The sequence below is a fragment of the Triturus cristatus genome, chromosome 6, assembly GCF_964204655.1.
Source record: "Triturus cristatus chromosome 6, aTriCri1.1, whole genome shotgun sequence".
Taxonomy (NCBI): domain Eukaryota; kingdom Metazoa; phylum Chordata; class Amphibia; order Caudata; family Salamandridae; genus Triturus; species Triturus cristatus.
This window is the reverse complement of record NC_140589.1, coordinates 799,510,989-799,526,743: the sequence shown is the minus strand read 5'-3', so window position 1 is coordinate 799,526,743 and position 15,755 is coordinate 799,510,989. Positions and strand designations below refer to the sequence as shown.

Sequence of the window (15,755 nt, the reverse complement as noted above, 5' to 3'; positions counted from 1 at the left end):
AAAAAAAAAAACGGGCACCATAACTCTTGGTCCCATGATCAAAGACTGACACTTCCCTACCACGTGGTGTACATTTCACTATGGAGATCGGCCTTTATCCAGTTCTTCAACAGCAGTGTGGTGCCACATCCAATTTTGTTGCCGTCTATTGCTTTTGAAACGTGGTTGGTAGCTGATGGGATATTTACTAGACAAGGACATTGGGAACATGTATAAAAGAGGCGTGGATCACTAGGAGTATAGTGTTGAAGAAAAGGCCACCTGCATCCTTTAGTGCCCACCCACACCAATGTGTCAAAAAAAGAACAGCACCCATACACAAAATGTCCTTACATTTGATGAGCTGATGCTCAGCTAACATAACCAAGCCCCAGGTTCTGATAATTAAACATGGAAACGCCCTTAAAATGCATTACAAATATTTCACTTTAGGCCACTGAAACAGTGATAGAAGACAAAGGCAAGAAAGTACTGCAGTCGCGCATCCTCAGTTTTCACTGTAGCAAAACGAGCTTTGTACAGAAAAGACATTTAAATTGATATCCAAAAACAGGTGAGTAAAATGTTTAAGTGGAAGGAAGCCTGAAAAGAATAATAAAAATAAAAAAAAACAGGATGTGCTGTGCTTACCTGTGACTCGACGAACAGTGAAAAAGCAGCAAACATTGTAAACTCACATTTACCATGGGATAATAACTGGCTCGTGTAACCGAGGAGAACTGTACATTACTTCCTGCTCTAGGAACAAAGTAGCTGCGCTAGCAACAATAACATACATCATGAAAGAAACACAAGGAACGTATACATTTTATTCACATTTATTTTTCGCTTTTAGTGTGCTCACAGAAAATTAGAACACCTTAAGCAGGAGTTTAATAGCAATTTTTGTAAGCAAAGTTACATTCCATCTCTAAGTCAAATTGGTCAAAGCTTCTCCAGTATTTACAAAACGTGATAGACAAGATGCTACACAAAAAAAAAGAAAAAAACATTGCATCTGAAGAGTTTTCTGGAATTCTGAAAGACGACTGGCAAAGAAATCAGTCTGCTGTAATCAAAAACATACCACAGTATAAACAGTAACCATTCCACTTATCACAGCTTTGTTGAGTTTAAAATTTGTGTTTAAAAGGTCCAAGATGACTGCAAGTTTTACAAAAATGGGCAGGGTGGAAATTTTGCAAACTTCATGTGCTTCTGAATATCAAGATTTCCTTTTTATACAATAGTCACAGTTAAAAACACCCTGCTGGTAATACATAATTACATTTGTTTTTATTAAGGTCATAACCAGCAATAAACAATAAAGCCTATACAACTTGTATTTCTACTTAATCACCGACTGGTACAGCTAACATGAGATAAGTGAAAAGTTCCTATGGTTTAAATGAATTACTATAACTAGGGTTCTTTTATCTGGGTATTGATTTTGTATTTTTCCACCTTACTCAAGACCTGTAGTGTTGTAAACCTCATAGAACAACCTTCCTCAAAATAACATCGTAATAACTTTCTTTAAAAAAATAACAAAAAAAGACTAACCCCTTTACACATTTAGCGTGGCACATTGTAGCCCCTTTACATAATGTGGCACATTGTGTTGGCAATCTCGTGCACCACCCCAAGTTTCCACCTGTGCCCCATCACTTCATTTTGATACCCCTTATTGACCCACCCATCTCCTTCATGTATGGGTATGTCCATTGAGTTGACAAAAAGTTTACATTTTTCATAAAAGATGCAAGTATGCAAAAAACATTAATACTGATGCGAAAAAAAGGAAATAGGCGGGGGCCACCAGAGGCAGATCTCTCCTCCGCCTGTTGGAATGGTGGTTAACAGAGCGAGCTGAGATGGGATCTGTAAGGGAAGAGGGAGGGGAAAGAAAAAAAGAAAAACATCTTTTTTAAATCAATCCCTGGTTGTAGAAAAGTTCTCCAGAACCAGTACCTGGCACCACTCCAACAAACAAACAATGGGGAGGGGAGAAAAAAGTCCTTTGATTATCTCAAAAACTGCCACGGGTTTCATTTACTCTGCCGACTCAGTTGGCGGGGCCTCTGTACTGGGCTCGGAAGGTGCTTCTTGTGTCGGGGCTACTGCTGGTTCTTCTGATTTGGGGGGCTCTTGTTCGGTGGAAGTGGCTTCGGGGGCAGCACTTGGTGCCTCCTCAGCCGGCTTCTCAGGCTCCTCTGCTGGTTTGGGTTCTTCTGCTGCTACAGGCTTCTCAGGGGCGGCCTCCTCAGGTTTGGCCTCAGGGGCTTCGCTGGGCTTAGCCTCCTCAGGGCTTGCAGCAGCGGGCTCTTCAGGAGAGGCCTTTGCTTCCTCAGTGTTCGCAGCCTCTGGGGTAGCTGCTGCCTCATCCTTGGCACCCTCGGCTGGGGCAGCAGCTTCACCCTCTGCCCCTTCACCAGATTCCTTCTTGTTGTTGTTCTTCTTGAAGGAGAAGCCACTCAGCTTGAAAGATTTCTTGAAGGAGAACCGCTTCTTCTTCTTCTTGGGGGTCTCGTTGCTTGTGGATGGAGTGGGTGTGGCACCCCCTTCAGCCTTGGCCGAGGACTCTCCCTCAGCAGGGGAGGCTGGCTCTGCGCTCTCCCCCTCTGCTGCCACCGCCTCCTTCTCCGCAGTGGGCTCGACTGGTGCCTGCTCCTCCTTGGCGGTCTCCTCAGCAGGGGCGGAGCCATTAGCTTGGACTTCCTCCTTACCAGCCTCAGCAGCTGCTGGAGAGGCATCTCCATTCACCTTCACGTGCCCATTTTCCTTTAAAAAAAAAATTGAATTTCAATAAATCATCCAGTACAACAGCAACACGTAAAATGACTGTCACAATGAGAACTATTAGCACTAGTGTCAAATTCTAGTGTACTAGTTAGTTGAAACTATTACTTCCCTTGGCTGGCTTGGTATAAAAAAAGAATTTTAAAAACAAGAAACCTAGAAAAGGCCTAGAATTGGATATAGGAATATTTTCATCTGACAAAAGAAATATTTTCATCTGACAAAATGCAATCAGGTTTCTGCGCTGGACACATAGCCCAATATCCAAATCCCTAAATGTTAAAAGTGGATCTGGTACATTGTTTTTGAACCCAGTCAACTGAAGTTTCAAGAAGATACTCAGATCTGACTATCAATGTCAGAATGCAATGCCAACTTATTGATAAACTGCTATTTGATTGCTTAACGTCTTAACACGTTAATGTTGGACTAAAAACACTTTTCACCCTGCAAATACGGTATGTGGAGGTGCAAGCCAGTTTACACCCTAAGCAGGGGGCCCACTGCCACAGCTGTTCGCAGCAACCACCAAAAATATTAAAGGCGGCAAATTAAACAATAGATAACAAAAGTGCAAGTTTTTGTTCAGTTACAAAAAGAAATTGCACCGAAAAACAATTTAAAGGCTGCATGGTGGAGGGGGACCGTAATACAAACGTAAACACACCCCACATCCAAGAACTCACTGTTAAGCCACCCCAACATATAAAGTTTCTTTAAACTACGTATCACTCACACAAACATTCACAAAGCCATTCATAAGTCTACGAAACAAAAAACATTACAAAGTCGTTATACAATTCTTGTAAATGGCGTGGCGAATAAACTTAGCTAGTCTAGGGTAATCTAACTGAAGGGTAGATGGTGTAATGCCGTTTCAATTTTAGCTGCACTTTAAATAGACTTAAAAGTAGGTAAAAGTCGATAGCCATGCGGGCTAAGAGCGCGAAGACTTTCGAGATAATCACTATCCATAGTAAGCAACTTAAAAAAAAAAAAGCTTACAAAGTAAAAATAAATGCGGCCACGCGAGAGGCCAAGAAACGCACACCGCCCAGATGTGCGCAGCTGTACCATTTGGACTTTAATGTTCGCAGCCCGCATCAACAGAGGGCAGGGCCTACAAGGATGCGATCTATGCCTGGGGAAATGGGTGAAGCTCCTGCGAGGAGACTACCGAAACTAGTGGTTCGATTGGTTTTCGAAGTACTGCTAAAGTGGGATGGCTGCCTGTGCTGTCGGTCGAGGGGAGATAGCGGTCTAGGTTTTGCATGCGTTGGGGAATAATTTAACTACCTCAACCGATTCAAAGTAGCGTTCGAGGACACGTCGGTCCAAATGTCTTTCTCCCGATAACGATAAAATACAGTTTCTTTGCAGTGGTGGTGGGAAAAGGTAGGGAGTGGGGAATTACCGTTTTCTTGAAGTTGAACAGCGGCTGGGATCTCAAGAATTTGAGCATCTTGGCCTGTCTCCCTCACTGAAGCGTTTCCTTCAGGCAGTCGCAGGGTGTTTGCTGGGGCGAACCCCGGAGCATCCCGTTATAATCTATAGAAAAAAAGCTCAGTCCCTCCCTCAACAAGTGACCGGAAGAAACCGTACTCCAGGGTATCAAGTTCGGTGGGCTGGGTGGAGTTCTAGAAATGGGAGAGTCCCAGCTCCTCCTGGGAGGGTCTCGGGAGACACCCAATGTGATATTCGGACACAAAAACGGTCTTAACTTCTGGGTTTCATTTACAATACCCCACTCCCACCCCACATTTGTCCATCACAGCGAGATAAATAAACAACGTGAAGTAAGGGGAGTGGGAGGCGGCAGTACCGCTACGCGCCAGGAGGGAGCGCTACGCACTCGCGTTATCGTTGGAGATGTTGCGCAGCGCCACCCGCCAACCCTGAACGGGAATGCACCTACTCCTCGCGGAGCATTAGCGTGCAGATCACGCCTTCTCTTTCTCTACCCCTTCCCTCCACCCCTCAGCAGCGGAGACAAAAGGTGGAGCCATCCAACATGGCTTATGGAGCGTCGCTTCCCCGACACAATGCCGCTCCGTTGTAAGGTAGTCGGATTTCGCCGCCTGCAAGAGATGCTATGCGGACCGTTCAAGCAGGCGTCGAATTCGACACAGATTCAATCTCTTCTGTCTTGTTATATGTTATCAGTGACATGCTGTTGCGATGTGTAATACGATGCACAGATGGTACAGTGGCACGCGGACAAAGGCGTGGCACACCACAAATCCACTCTGGCACAACGAAAAATCCTCGAAATAAGTAACTCAATTAAAACACAATTGCGGGAAACGAGCGCGATGGTTGAATCATCTGCCCCTAGTTAGCAGCCTACAGCCTGTTGGCTCAGACAACGGGCGCGCGTACTATGCACGCCGCGCCAGGGAGGGGAGTCGGGTTCACCCGGGGCCGGTCAGAGCCTCGTCCTTAGTTCACACGGATCTCTGCGGAGAGTTGTAGGGGGAACAGGGCATGTGGGTGCGTTGGAGAGGGATGGCGAGACAGACGTGGTGCTCTTTCAACATGGGAGACTAACACGAGGAGTCAGTTGCGCTTCTCAAAAGAAAACCAAATGACGTGGTCCTCACACAAAGAAACATCCAAACCAAAATGTACACGCGACATTCAACGGCCAAAACCATATGCGAGAGCCTGTATCGTGCACTGGCGTCCAGACATCACCTCACCCAACAAAACAGCCACATCCCACAGGTTGCAACCACCCTCGCACTGCACGCTGCCCCGAGCCCCAGGTCTCATTACCTGTCCGTTGGCTTTGGAGGGCGAGGCGGCCACGGCTTCCCCGGGCTTGGCCTCGGCGGTGGCGGCGTCCCCCTTGCAGGCGCCGGTCTTGGAGAACTGGGTGCCCATGACGGATGCTTCGGTAGCGGGGAAAGGAGCAGAGCTAACAAAGAGCAGCGGCGGCGCGCACAGCCAGGACCCGCACTGCTCGGCTCCTCCGGCAGCAGAACAAAGGCGCGCTCGGGGGGCTGGGCTACGGGCGCTCGGCTCCTCTTTTTTTTCGCTCGATGAATCAAAGTAGCGACTCGGGCACGGTGGCGGTAAAATAAAAAAAAACTGATGGGGGAAAACGTGCCCCGGTTTTATCGCGATTAATAATAATAAAAAAGCAGATATCCCTGGATTTTGGAGCCGTAAACTGATAGAACAAGGGGGAAAATGGAGAAATCTCCCCGGCCGCTAATAAGATGCGGAGTCCAACGCCCAAGTCCACAGATGAATGGGCTTCCCGAGTGATGACGACACCCCTAGGCCTGCGTCCTGGCCAATCAGCGCTCCGCCAGACAATGGAAGAGGCGTGGCCTCTAAAAGGGGAGCGAACAATGGAGCACAGGCTCTGCAAATGATTTGAAATCAGCCCAGACTGATAATTAATACCACCAAAAAAAAAAACACCCCCAATGCAAACAACCTCCTCTAACAGGCGCTTTCCATTCGTTTAATAATTAAAACAACATAGAATGGCACCCGTGTTTAAGTGTTCCCCTCTCTTTATTTCATAATAATACTGAACGGGCTTTCTTTTCGATTAGACTTGAGAGAGCAGTGTATTCGTCTCGTGGCTGGGGGGTGTCAAGTTAGATAATTTAATTCTTTCGACGGCTTCTGTTTCGCTTCAGCTGGGTAATCAACAGATTGCGCGTTTCTGTACCCCAAAATAAAAGATAATTATCACGCCCCCTTCTATTAGGGCACAGAATGCAAGTTCCAAAATAAACAAGGCGGAATTTCGCTTGGAGGCTACGTGACTCTGCGGTCCAGATGTGTGAACAATGAGTGCTGGAGAAACCCTACCCTGCCTTCTTCGCAGCTTTTTTTTTTTGTATTCTTTGGTTTGAACGTTTCTGTGGCCCCAATCACATTTCTCCAATCCGTATTGTTTTTCATTTTTTAGGCCACTCATTAAATGCCATGTGACCATACGCCCCTACCCCAATTATTGACTCCCAAATTAAGAAGAAGAATAGAATCCCAAAATGGGTGGAATTCTTCTCTGCTCCAATTTGTACCGCATTCCACGCGAAATGTTCATCTTGGCTCTGCGGTGTACAGACTGTATTGATCGACGACCCCCACCCTCGTTTTCCACCCCGCCCTAAAAAGAGCAGCGAAGGCGGATTTATATCATGGGTTCAAAATGTGGCCGCTGGGAGACGTTTATTTCGAAAGGAGAGGAAGGGGTGTTTTTGTTCCCGAATGATTCCGTGGCTAGGGGAACTTGTATACGCTTGTTGCAAGGGTTCACTCCTCTTGCAGCATCCTTTCCTCACAGCCACAGAAGGCTGCTTCGTTCGCCGAGCCTCACCATTTCCACTCCGGTAGCCAATGGGAGGTCGATCACAGGTGGTGCAACCGCGCAGCACCTGTGGACGTAGAGTGCAGCGGTGACAAGAGACACGTGGAGACCACACACCGTTGGAGCGTACAGAACATACAACTAAAAGGCGCCCTTCGCTTGCTGCGTGTTTGACTCTGAATACCGTTGTGTGGCAAGATTTGTGTTTGTGGACTGCACGGCTGTGTTTGTGCTGGCGCCGATGTGGCAACGAGTTCTGAGTCAAGGCAGCAGCGCGCCTGTATTATTTGTTGAGGTGGGCGTGTGTGTTCTAACTGTGCCAGCATCGAGGTAGGATGAATTTCTGCACTTGTGTTGGTGCAGAGGGTGGTAGTATGGACGGAAGCATCCGAGTGACTGTCAAGGAGATGGTGTCTGGCTTTGGTTGCGAGTGACATGTGTGAGGACTGTGTGAGTCTTTGCCAGGTCAGTTTCTGGGGCACGGCTGCTGCTGATAGCGATTTTATTGTCCCCGGGATGTCTGTGTCAGCTCTCTGCTGAAGACTGCTCAGCGGGCTGATGGCTTTCTGGTTTCAGGAGTGAGTTCTGTCCGTTATTAAAGCTGTATGGCTCCAGGGAAGGGCTGTACCAGTGTGCTGATGTCTGTTTCTGTATGTGTCTTTGTAATTCCCAGACAGGACTGTGTTAGTGCTCTCTGGGTCCCTAGGTTGCCCTGATGTATGTGTGCGTGAGTGGTTTCAGAGAGAGCTCTGCCAGTAAGGCTGTGAGAGTCCTGGGTAGGCTGTGTATGAGATGTCTGTCCCCGAAAGGTATGTGTCTGTCAGCCCCATGGGTGGACTGTCACGGTGTAGATGTCTGTAGCAGGTCTCGGGGACGGCTCCGTCTTTGCTGGCGCGTGGAGTTGCTTCGGTCAGAGTCAGCGCGTCGCCCGCTGATCCGCCATTAGAGAGGGAGGGGGAGGCAGAGACCACGAGAGGGAGACAGGAGACACTGGAATTAATGCCAGACGGGCTGCGAGCCAGAAACCACTGGGGGAAAACGTGCAGCCCCCTTGCCCTGACATAGGATGCCGGCCCGGGCAAGGGGCTTTCCAGATGGGCGTGCCTCCCCAGACTACTCATTGGGTTTTTATGGGCTAAACCACAACTATGTATTTTTGATTCAACTATTTTATAAATGGTATCAGCTGCTTGAAAGCTGCGCGTGACGCGTTCCTGTCAGTCACTGGCATTCTTGAAAGGAGCGTGGAAACACCTGAAGTGTTTGTGTGAGAGGAGGGCGGCCTTGTTGTCCAGCTGCCGCCCGAGTGGCATCACACGACGGTGTGTGACTGTGCAGCGGCGGGTCTGACATGCACGGCGCCTCTGCACACACGCAGCGGCTCTGCATGTGTCCCACTCTCCTCCACGGCTGGCAATGAGCTAGTTTCCATGGCAACGCTGGGTTAAGATTGCGAGGTACTGGAGAAGGGGGAGCCATGGACGTATGTGTTGGGGGGGGGGGGGGGTAAGAGGAGGAGGGCGAGGGACAGATCAGATCCACTCCATGTCCCCGGGAAGGTGGCGGAGGAGGGTGCAGCTGGCACAGTGTTAGAGCAAACGGGGGTGGGGGGCGACCAGAGGAGACAGGGGGAAGAAACAGAGGACGGCATTATCCTCGTCTCTCGACTTGATTCGCGTTTTTTTTTTCTTTCAAATTCGCCCCAGCCCAGCTGAAGAGAACATGGCAGACTGGCACGCTGACACTATTGTGCTTTTAACCAGCCAAAAGCCTGCTCAATTTAAGTAGCGATGTGCAAAGCAGCGCTCAATCACTTGCCAAATGCCATTTTTTTCAAGCTACCTAACGTTGAGAGCGTTGGTGGTGGGCGGTGTTTGGAATGTAGAGGAAGGGTAGACGTTCCCCCCTCTCTGAGAGCATATTCCCATTTCTGAGAAATGCTTCCTCTGTCCCTTGGCAAACTGCAATCTTGGTAGTATAATAGAGCCTCGTGTTTAAACTCTGTACTTGGGGAATATATTACATTTAAAAACTGTAAAGTGGGAGATTTTGAAAAAAATAATGGTAATGTATTTTCCTCATTTACTTATATTGAAGCATAGGCAATTTTGGGCGGGAGACAGCTAAAATAATAGGGCCATTTTTGGTTTGCAAAATCGTGAATCTCCTGCCTGACTCTGGTCTGTTGGGGTGATGCATTTTGACGGCAGTAGGACGAGAATGGGGTGGCTTTTTGAAGGCAGTAAATACTTGATAATTTCACAAAAGGGGTCATCTGGTGAGCCATGTCCTAATAACTCTTAACTTATATTCAGTTTTATAGGTCCCCAAAAATGTAGCGCCCACCAAACATACCACTATACGAAGAGGACCAAGTGTTAATTTAGAATGCCCAGTCATTGCCTTAAATCAGAATTGGACCTTTCAGATTAGATTCAGTGACATTTTGTGGTACTTTTACTGTCCTTGTAATTCCATTCGGCCCTAACAGCGTTCATGCATCTCACTAGCATAGGCATCAATGCTGAGCTAGAAACTAAAAGCAGCCTTGAATGGGGCCTTGGTGGCATGCAGGGCCGGACTGGCCATAGCAGGCACCGGGCAATCCCCCTGTGCGCCGCACGGGTGGGGGCCGGTTTTGGGCCTCTGGGGGCCGTTTTTGTTACAGTAACAAAATCGGCCGAAAACCGGCCCTGGCAAAGAGCTCAGCGGCACCCCCAACCCCCCGCGGGGGGGGGGGGGCAGTGCGGCAGTGCAATTTGGCAGGGTCGGTTTTGGTTTCCAGTCCGGCCCTGGTGGCATGGTTGGGCCATGGCAGCACTTCCTACTCTGAATGCAGCACTTTAGCTGCAGTCCAGTGGGAAAGTGACAGAGCGGCACAATTGCCAGTCCTGCCTTGATCATAGTAAAAGTTGTAGCAATAAGTTTCTTTTAGTTAACTACGACCTCATTGTGATAGGTTCACTTCACGGCTTCTGAAAAGTAAGCATTGTAGGTACAACAGTAAAGTCTTCTGGAAAAAGGGGCAACCCAGGGACCTGGGATGGACAATTATTCAACAATAATGTGGTCCCTATGGGGAAAGTGTAGCCCTTGACTTTCATGGCAATAGTATCACACTAGGGATAGAAACAACCTTTCCAATGAGTAAGTTTAAGTTATTCTTTTAGTGCCTTTATTTATACATATCTCATTTAAGAATATATAAATCAATTTGAACAGTATCATGTAATACTTATCAAGGTGCTCTTAAAAGGTAACGGTGCAGTGAAAGTGATATATGGTGAACAAAAAGTGCATGCGTGCTATGATCAAAAATGTATACATGTGGCTCATAGGCAGGCGCGCAACACCCATTGGGCTCACCGGGCTTCAGCCCCCCCCGTCATGTGTGTCAGCCCGGCTGAGACAGCCTCGCGGGCTGGCGTCTGTTTAATTGCAGCCGCACCCGAGTACTTCACAGGTCTTTAAAAGACCATTTATTCGTTAATGAGGCTTTTGTTGTGTTTTCACCCCTTCTTACAGCCACTCTGCCTATGGCTGGAAGACTTAGCCTCCCCCAAAATCTTTTTCAGCCCCCCCCCCGAAATTTGGCTCTAGTTGCCCGCCTGCTGATAGGGACAATTGAGTATTTGTGGTCAACGCACGTAAAACGAATGTTGATACCCACCATGTAATTCTTAAAAACCCAGCCTACATATGATATTCGTCGACGTTTCGACCCCTGAGCATAGGTACTTTAAGCAGGGTCATCATCAGGACGCAAAATATGTAAAGGGGACCCCAAAGGATTGCAGAAGAAAGCCCCACAATTGAGCAAATGTCAGACAATATTTCCTGGATGACCCTACTTAAGTACCTATGCGCAGGGGTTGAATAATTGTACAATAGTGAAGCAGCATCTGCCTTCTCAACTCCATCTCACCTGTGGTCGCCACCAGATTGGCCATTTGGGATCCTGGGCAAACTGCCAGGAGGGTGGATGCAAAGAGGTGGCTTTTTGATGGGCACCATGTTACAGGCTCCTGGCGGTTGCAGTGAATCTGACTGCTGTGTTTTCAGACGGAAGTAGCAGGCTTCACAGTACCCTTATTGCTAAGAATGCACGGTGACATCCTACATCAGGAGACAGTGTGCTAGGGCGGTTCTGATGTTAATACTTGCATGTCTGCCCAATACTGGCATGCAAGAGTTTCCTTCAATAGATTACAGCTAGACCTTTTCTTTATAATTATTAGATAAGCATGATTTTGCATAGATCCTGGCTAACAGGCTGCCCTCATCTTGTGTAGTTTTCTGTTTTCCTTATGTCTGTGCTGACTGATTTTTCTTTTGGGCTAGTTGATTTTAGCATAAACGTCTTGCCGCAAGGGGCATTCACAAGGGAAAGGTAAACAAGAACATTTATTCTTGGGAAAAAAAATGGCGAAAATGAAGGTCTTTTGATGAAAAGCATTGTCCAAGCCTAATTTTTACATGGTCACCCTCCTTATGCAGCACTCAAAAAACCTATAGTTCCCACAAGAATTATGCGGAAAAAAGTGTGCCTTTATCCACCCCTAGTCGCAGCTCTCACGAGAGACAAACCTTGAGAGGAGTAGGAGACGCAAGCGATCTAAGGCTGAGAGCAGCCAAGTAATGACTGTACGCCTCAGCCAGGCTGTGCTGCACCGCAATCCGCTGAATAACTTTATGGAGCTTAAAACTGAGCATCAGGGTCTGGCCACATTTGTGCTAATGAGAAAGTTAAGTAAGAGTAATATATTGTACACGTCCAAAAAAGACATTTCCCTCTCTTTTTGTCTGCTATGCCATTCTTAGTTATTCTTCCACCATCTCTTGCTCATGTTCTCTTATTCACCTTCCTCCATTCTTTTCCAACATTCATATTGTCAATTAGAAATGTTTCAATTTTTTTATACATGAATTTGTCTCTTTGTATGCCCAAACAAATCTGCCAATAAGTTGGTTTCACCATATTCACTTTCTCTTTTTACTTCTCAGGTAGCCCTATTTTTGCTTTTATTCTAGCATATGTTTGTGATTCCTCTGCACTTTCCACTCTTGTCTTGGTGCAGCCTGTCCCCCAACCATTACTTCACCCACATTATTGCTAGATCTGCCTCAAACAGTCTCAAGATTTGATCCCTAAGTCTCTCCTTCGCCGTCTTTGTTGTTTCCCAGTGCACTTGTGGCACTCTCGGTGTCTTTTGGTGCATAAGTCAGTGCAGTGTTAGGAAACTGAGCAGTGTACCTTGGCAGGAGATGCTATTGTGGCCATCTACATCTGAAAGTGACGCAATAGGATGTGCAAGAAGTGTGATAAAAACTATGCACCTTAACCTGCTCTAGATCCAAGCCACAGCATGGTGCCCTCTTGGAATATCATGTAAAGCCCCAATTCTGCCTCCAGGGGGATAGAGGCAGACATACATTTTGTGGCTTTAGGACAGGGAGTCAGGCGACATGCCTGGGCAGGCTGCCCCACACCTTAAAAAAAGAATCCCTGGCATCTAGTTGGTTTTCTGCCCCTGCATCCCAGCGAGGGGCAGATTGGGCATAAACAGACAGTCTGCCTCCCCCCTCATTCGCAGGGGAGCAGAAAGCCTGTGAGGCCCTTTAGTGATGGGGGTCAGTCCTGATACCTGGTCGAGCCATGGCATCCCCTCTTATATATTTTTTAATGAAATCCTTGGTGTCTAGTGGGTTTTCTGCCCCATCCTAGGAGGTGCATGGAAGTAAAAGCCTCCCCTGTCCTCGGGGCGGGGAGGCAGAAAGACTCTAAAGCCTGTTAAGGGGGGCGGGGGATTAGTTCCAGATGCCTGGGTGGACATACCCACCCTTTCTTTTTATTTTTTGAATTTTCTCTGGTGTTCAGTCTGCTTTTTAGTTCCTCGATATGTGGCTCATAGGCAGCAGGGTCAGAAAAACAGCTGGGTCTGTTTGGGGGAGGGTGATGGTCCAATAGTTGTGTGGGCCGACCTGCCCCTAACCATTCTTTTTTCCTTTTTTTTCTTAAAAAACCTTATATTTAATGTGCTTAAGGCTTTTGGACAGCAGGAGCAACACCCCAATCTGCCCCTCTAGAAGGGGCAGAAAAAACACTGGGACTTTTATAGAGTGAGAGTATGACTCAATGCAATGACAACCCACCCCTCCTCTAAAAAGAGAAACAAACTTTCCCTGGTGTCTGGCAGATTTTTTCCCCTCTGTGGGAGACAGATTATGGTGTAAATCTCCCAGTCTGCCCCTCTGGAGGGCATAAAAACTGAGGGGCCAGCTATGGGATGTGGACATGGACTGATGCCTGGAAGAGCTGCCCCAACCCTTCTTTTTCTATTACAAATGTTCCTGGTGTCTGGTTGGCTTTCTGACCCTCCATCCCAAGTGGTCAAAAAGACTGCTTGGCTCATTAAGAGGTGAGTTCATGTCCCAAGGCCTGGGGAGGCTGCCCCACCACCTTTTGAAAATTAATTTCCATGGTGCTAGTGGGTGATCTGCCCCCTTGAAGGCTAGATTGGGGTAAATTCCCAGTTTTGCTGTTTTAGTGCGAAACACAGGCACATGGCCATTGGGTTTGCTTTCCCCTAATAAATTCACTGGCGCCTAGGGTGCTTGTTGCCCCCAAGAGAAGGCAGATTGAGGGTAAACCCCAGCAATCTTCCCCCCCAAGCGTTCCATGCCCAATGCCAGGATGGGTGCCCCATCCCTTTTTTGTTTTAAAATTGTTCCCTGGCATCAAGTGGGTTTTCTGCCCCCATTCCCCCCCCCTTCCCCGGTAGATCGATTTTGGGGTAAACCCATCAATCGGCTCCCCCATGGAAGGTAGAAGGGCTGTATTTTTCCTTTGAGATGGGACCTGTGGCAATACCTAGGGTACCACTTTCCATCAGGCGAATTCCTGGTGTCCAGTAGATGGATTGTTGTTTGGAGATCACCCTCTGAGGGCAATCCAGCATGGATCCTACAGGGAAAGATACTGCCTAAGAGGGTCATTGTCCCCTTTCCTGGGGTATGTTTCCCACACTGATTGATGCTCAGGTGCAAAGTTAGTTTCCCTGAGCACTGGTCAAATGGAAAGCAGGTCAGCACCATAAGTCATTGGCTGCTTCCTCTTTCAGTTGTATGAAGTCAGTGTGCTACACGGGCCGGCCATCTGCCCATTAAGTCTTCTGCTCCATTATCCATTCAATAACCAAATCTCTCTGATGGAGACAGGAGGCTCTGTGACAGATCTTCGGGCAGTGACCAAAAATGTAATGTCAATTTGCAGAGCTTTTCCAGAGCAGTAGGGCAACAGAAAGACTCTACATAGCCGTTAACAAAGAATCCCATATGTGATGCTGCAGCTAAGTTTTCACAACTCCCCTACAATATTGATGATCGCAGTTACTTCTTCATAAGAAATTAAAGTTGAAATAATATAAAGTGACTGTAATTAGAAAGATCTTATTATTATTATTATTAATTGATTTCTTAGGCGCGCAGCTACCCACAGCTACCTTGCAGCCACTTAGTTGTTCTAAAGCCGTATAAAGGCATTTGGCCTTCACCCTCATGCCTCTATATGGCGATGGATTCACACCGTGAGTTATAATATCCCCATAATGTACTATTGGGAATATCTAATCGTATCTATAAATTGTACAACATTGTAGTATTATTCACATTAAGGTTTTTTGTGTTTGCTGTGTACTGGTTCATGTACTGTATGAAATATATAAACAAATTATATGGTAAGCGATTGATAATCCAGTATTTGAATGGAATTAGGCGAGCTTGGCAGAATTAGTACATTTTCACAATGGTTAAAAGTGTAACTGCTTCCTCAAGCATGGTAGACCGCAAAGTAAATATAGGAGAAATGGCTCACATGAAAAAAAGTACATTATTCAAGTCGCCACTGATTGAGTTTTACATTTAGAGCAACATATTGTTGTTTGCTGCCACATTGTTCTTCAAAATACCATGATGTCCTTCTGAGAGAAGGGAAGAACCTTATGAAATAATTCTGTAGTGGTATTTTGTGCAGACTTGTGTTTCTTGTTCCAGAAAAAAAGTGTTTGTGTGTGTGATAGGCCTGGCGGTAAATGTCAGGACAATTCTTATATGGCATTTTATTAGCGTAAAATTATTTATTTCTGCTTGGTTTCCAGCTGACATCTGTTCCGCTTACACATTTTAGTTACTTAAATATGTTAATTTTATTAGAACAGTTTCATATAGTGCAGTTCAGGCCCAGGCGCCTCAGAAAGCGGAACTGATTATATAGGAACTAACTATGATAATATAGAGAAAATAGACTTCAAGATTTATATTACTCGTTATAACACGGTATGTAAAAGGCAGCCATCAAGAGAAATGTTATTCTTAGTTATAACATAGTATCTAGGAAGCAACCACCAGGAGACGTGCTTTACAATTATGACAACAGACCCAGAAAAGCACCCTTCAAGGAACATGTTATCAGTTATTGCACAGTGATTAGAAAGTAGCAATCCAAATGTCCTTATTAGTTATAACAAAGTATCTAGAATATAATCAAGGCATACGTTTTCAGTTATAAGATAGTGTCGACCACTCATCAAGATACTTGTTTTCCCTTTTCCATTTAGACAAAATTGAAACCAAGCACTTGACACACTAT

General features: G+C 46.5%; 1 protein-coding gene across 2 annotated transcripts; it reads right to left on the bottom strand.

Annotated features, from left to right (window-relative positions):
* Positions 1–802: 802 nt before the first annotated feature.
* On the bottom strand, positions 803–6,030 carry MARCKS (myristoylated alanine rich protein kinase C substrate). 2 transcript variants are annotated; one of them, XM_085611380.1, is made up of 2 exons: positions 5,554–6,030; positions 803–2,760 (listed from the first exon to the last, which is right to left on the bottom strand). In XM_085611380.1, exons 1-2 carry the CDS (start codon positions 5,659–5,661, stop codon positions 2,032–2,034), a joined length of 837 nt encoding a protein of 278 aa, XP_085467506.1. In that variant the 5' UTR covers positions 5,662–6,030; the 3' UTR covers positions 803–2,031. The 2 variants fall into 2 exon arrangements, with proteins under 2 accessions (XP_085467506.1, XP_085467508.1); XM_085611382.1 differs by lacking the exon at positions 5,554–6,030 and adding an exon at positions 4,193–4,347.
* Between the last annotated feature and the right edge of the window lie 9,725 nt (positions 6,031–15,755).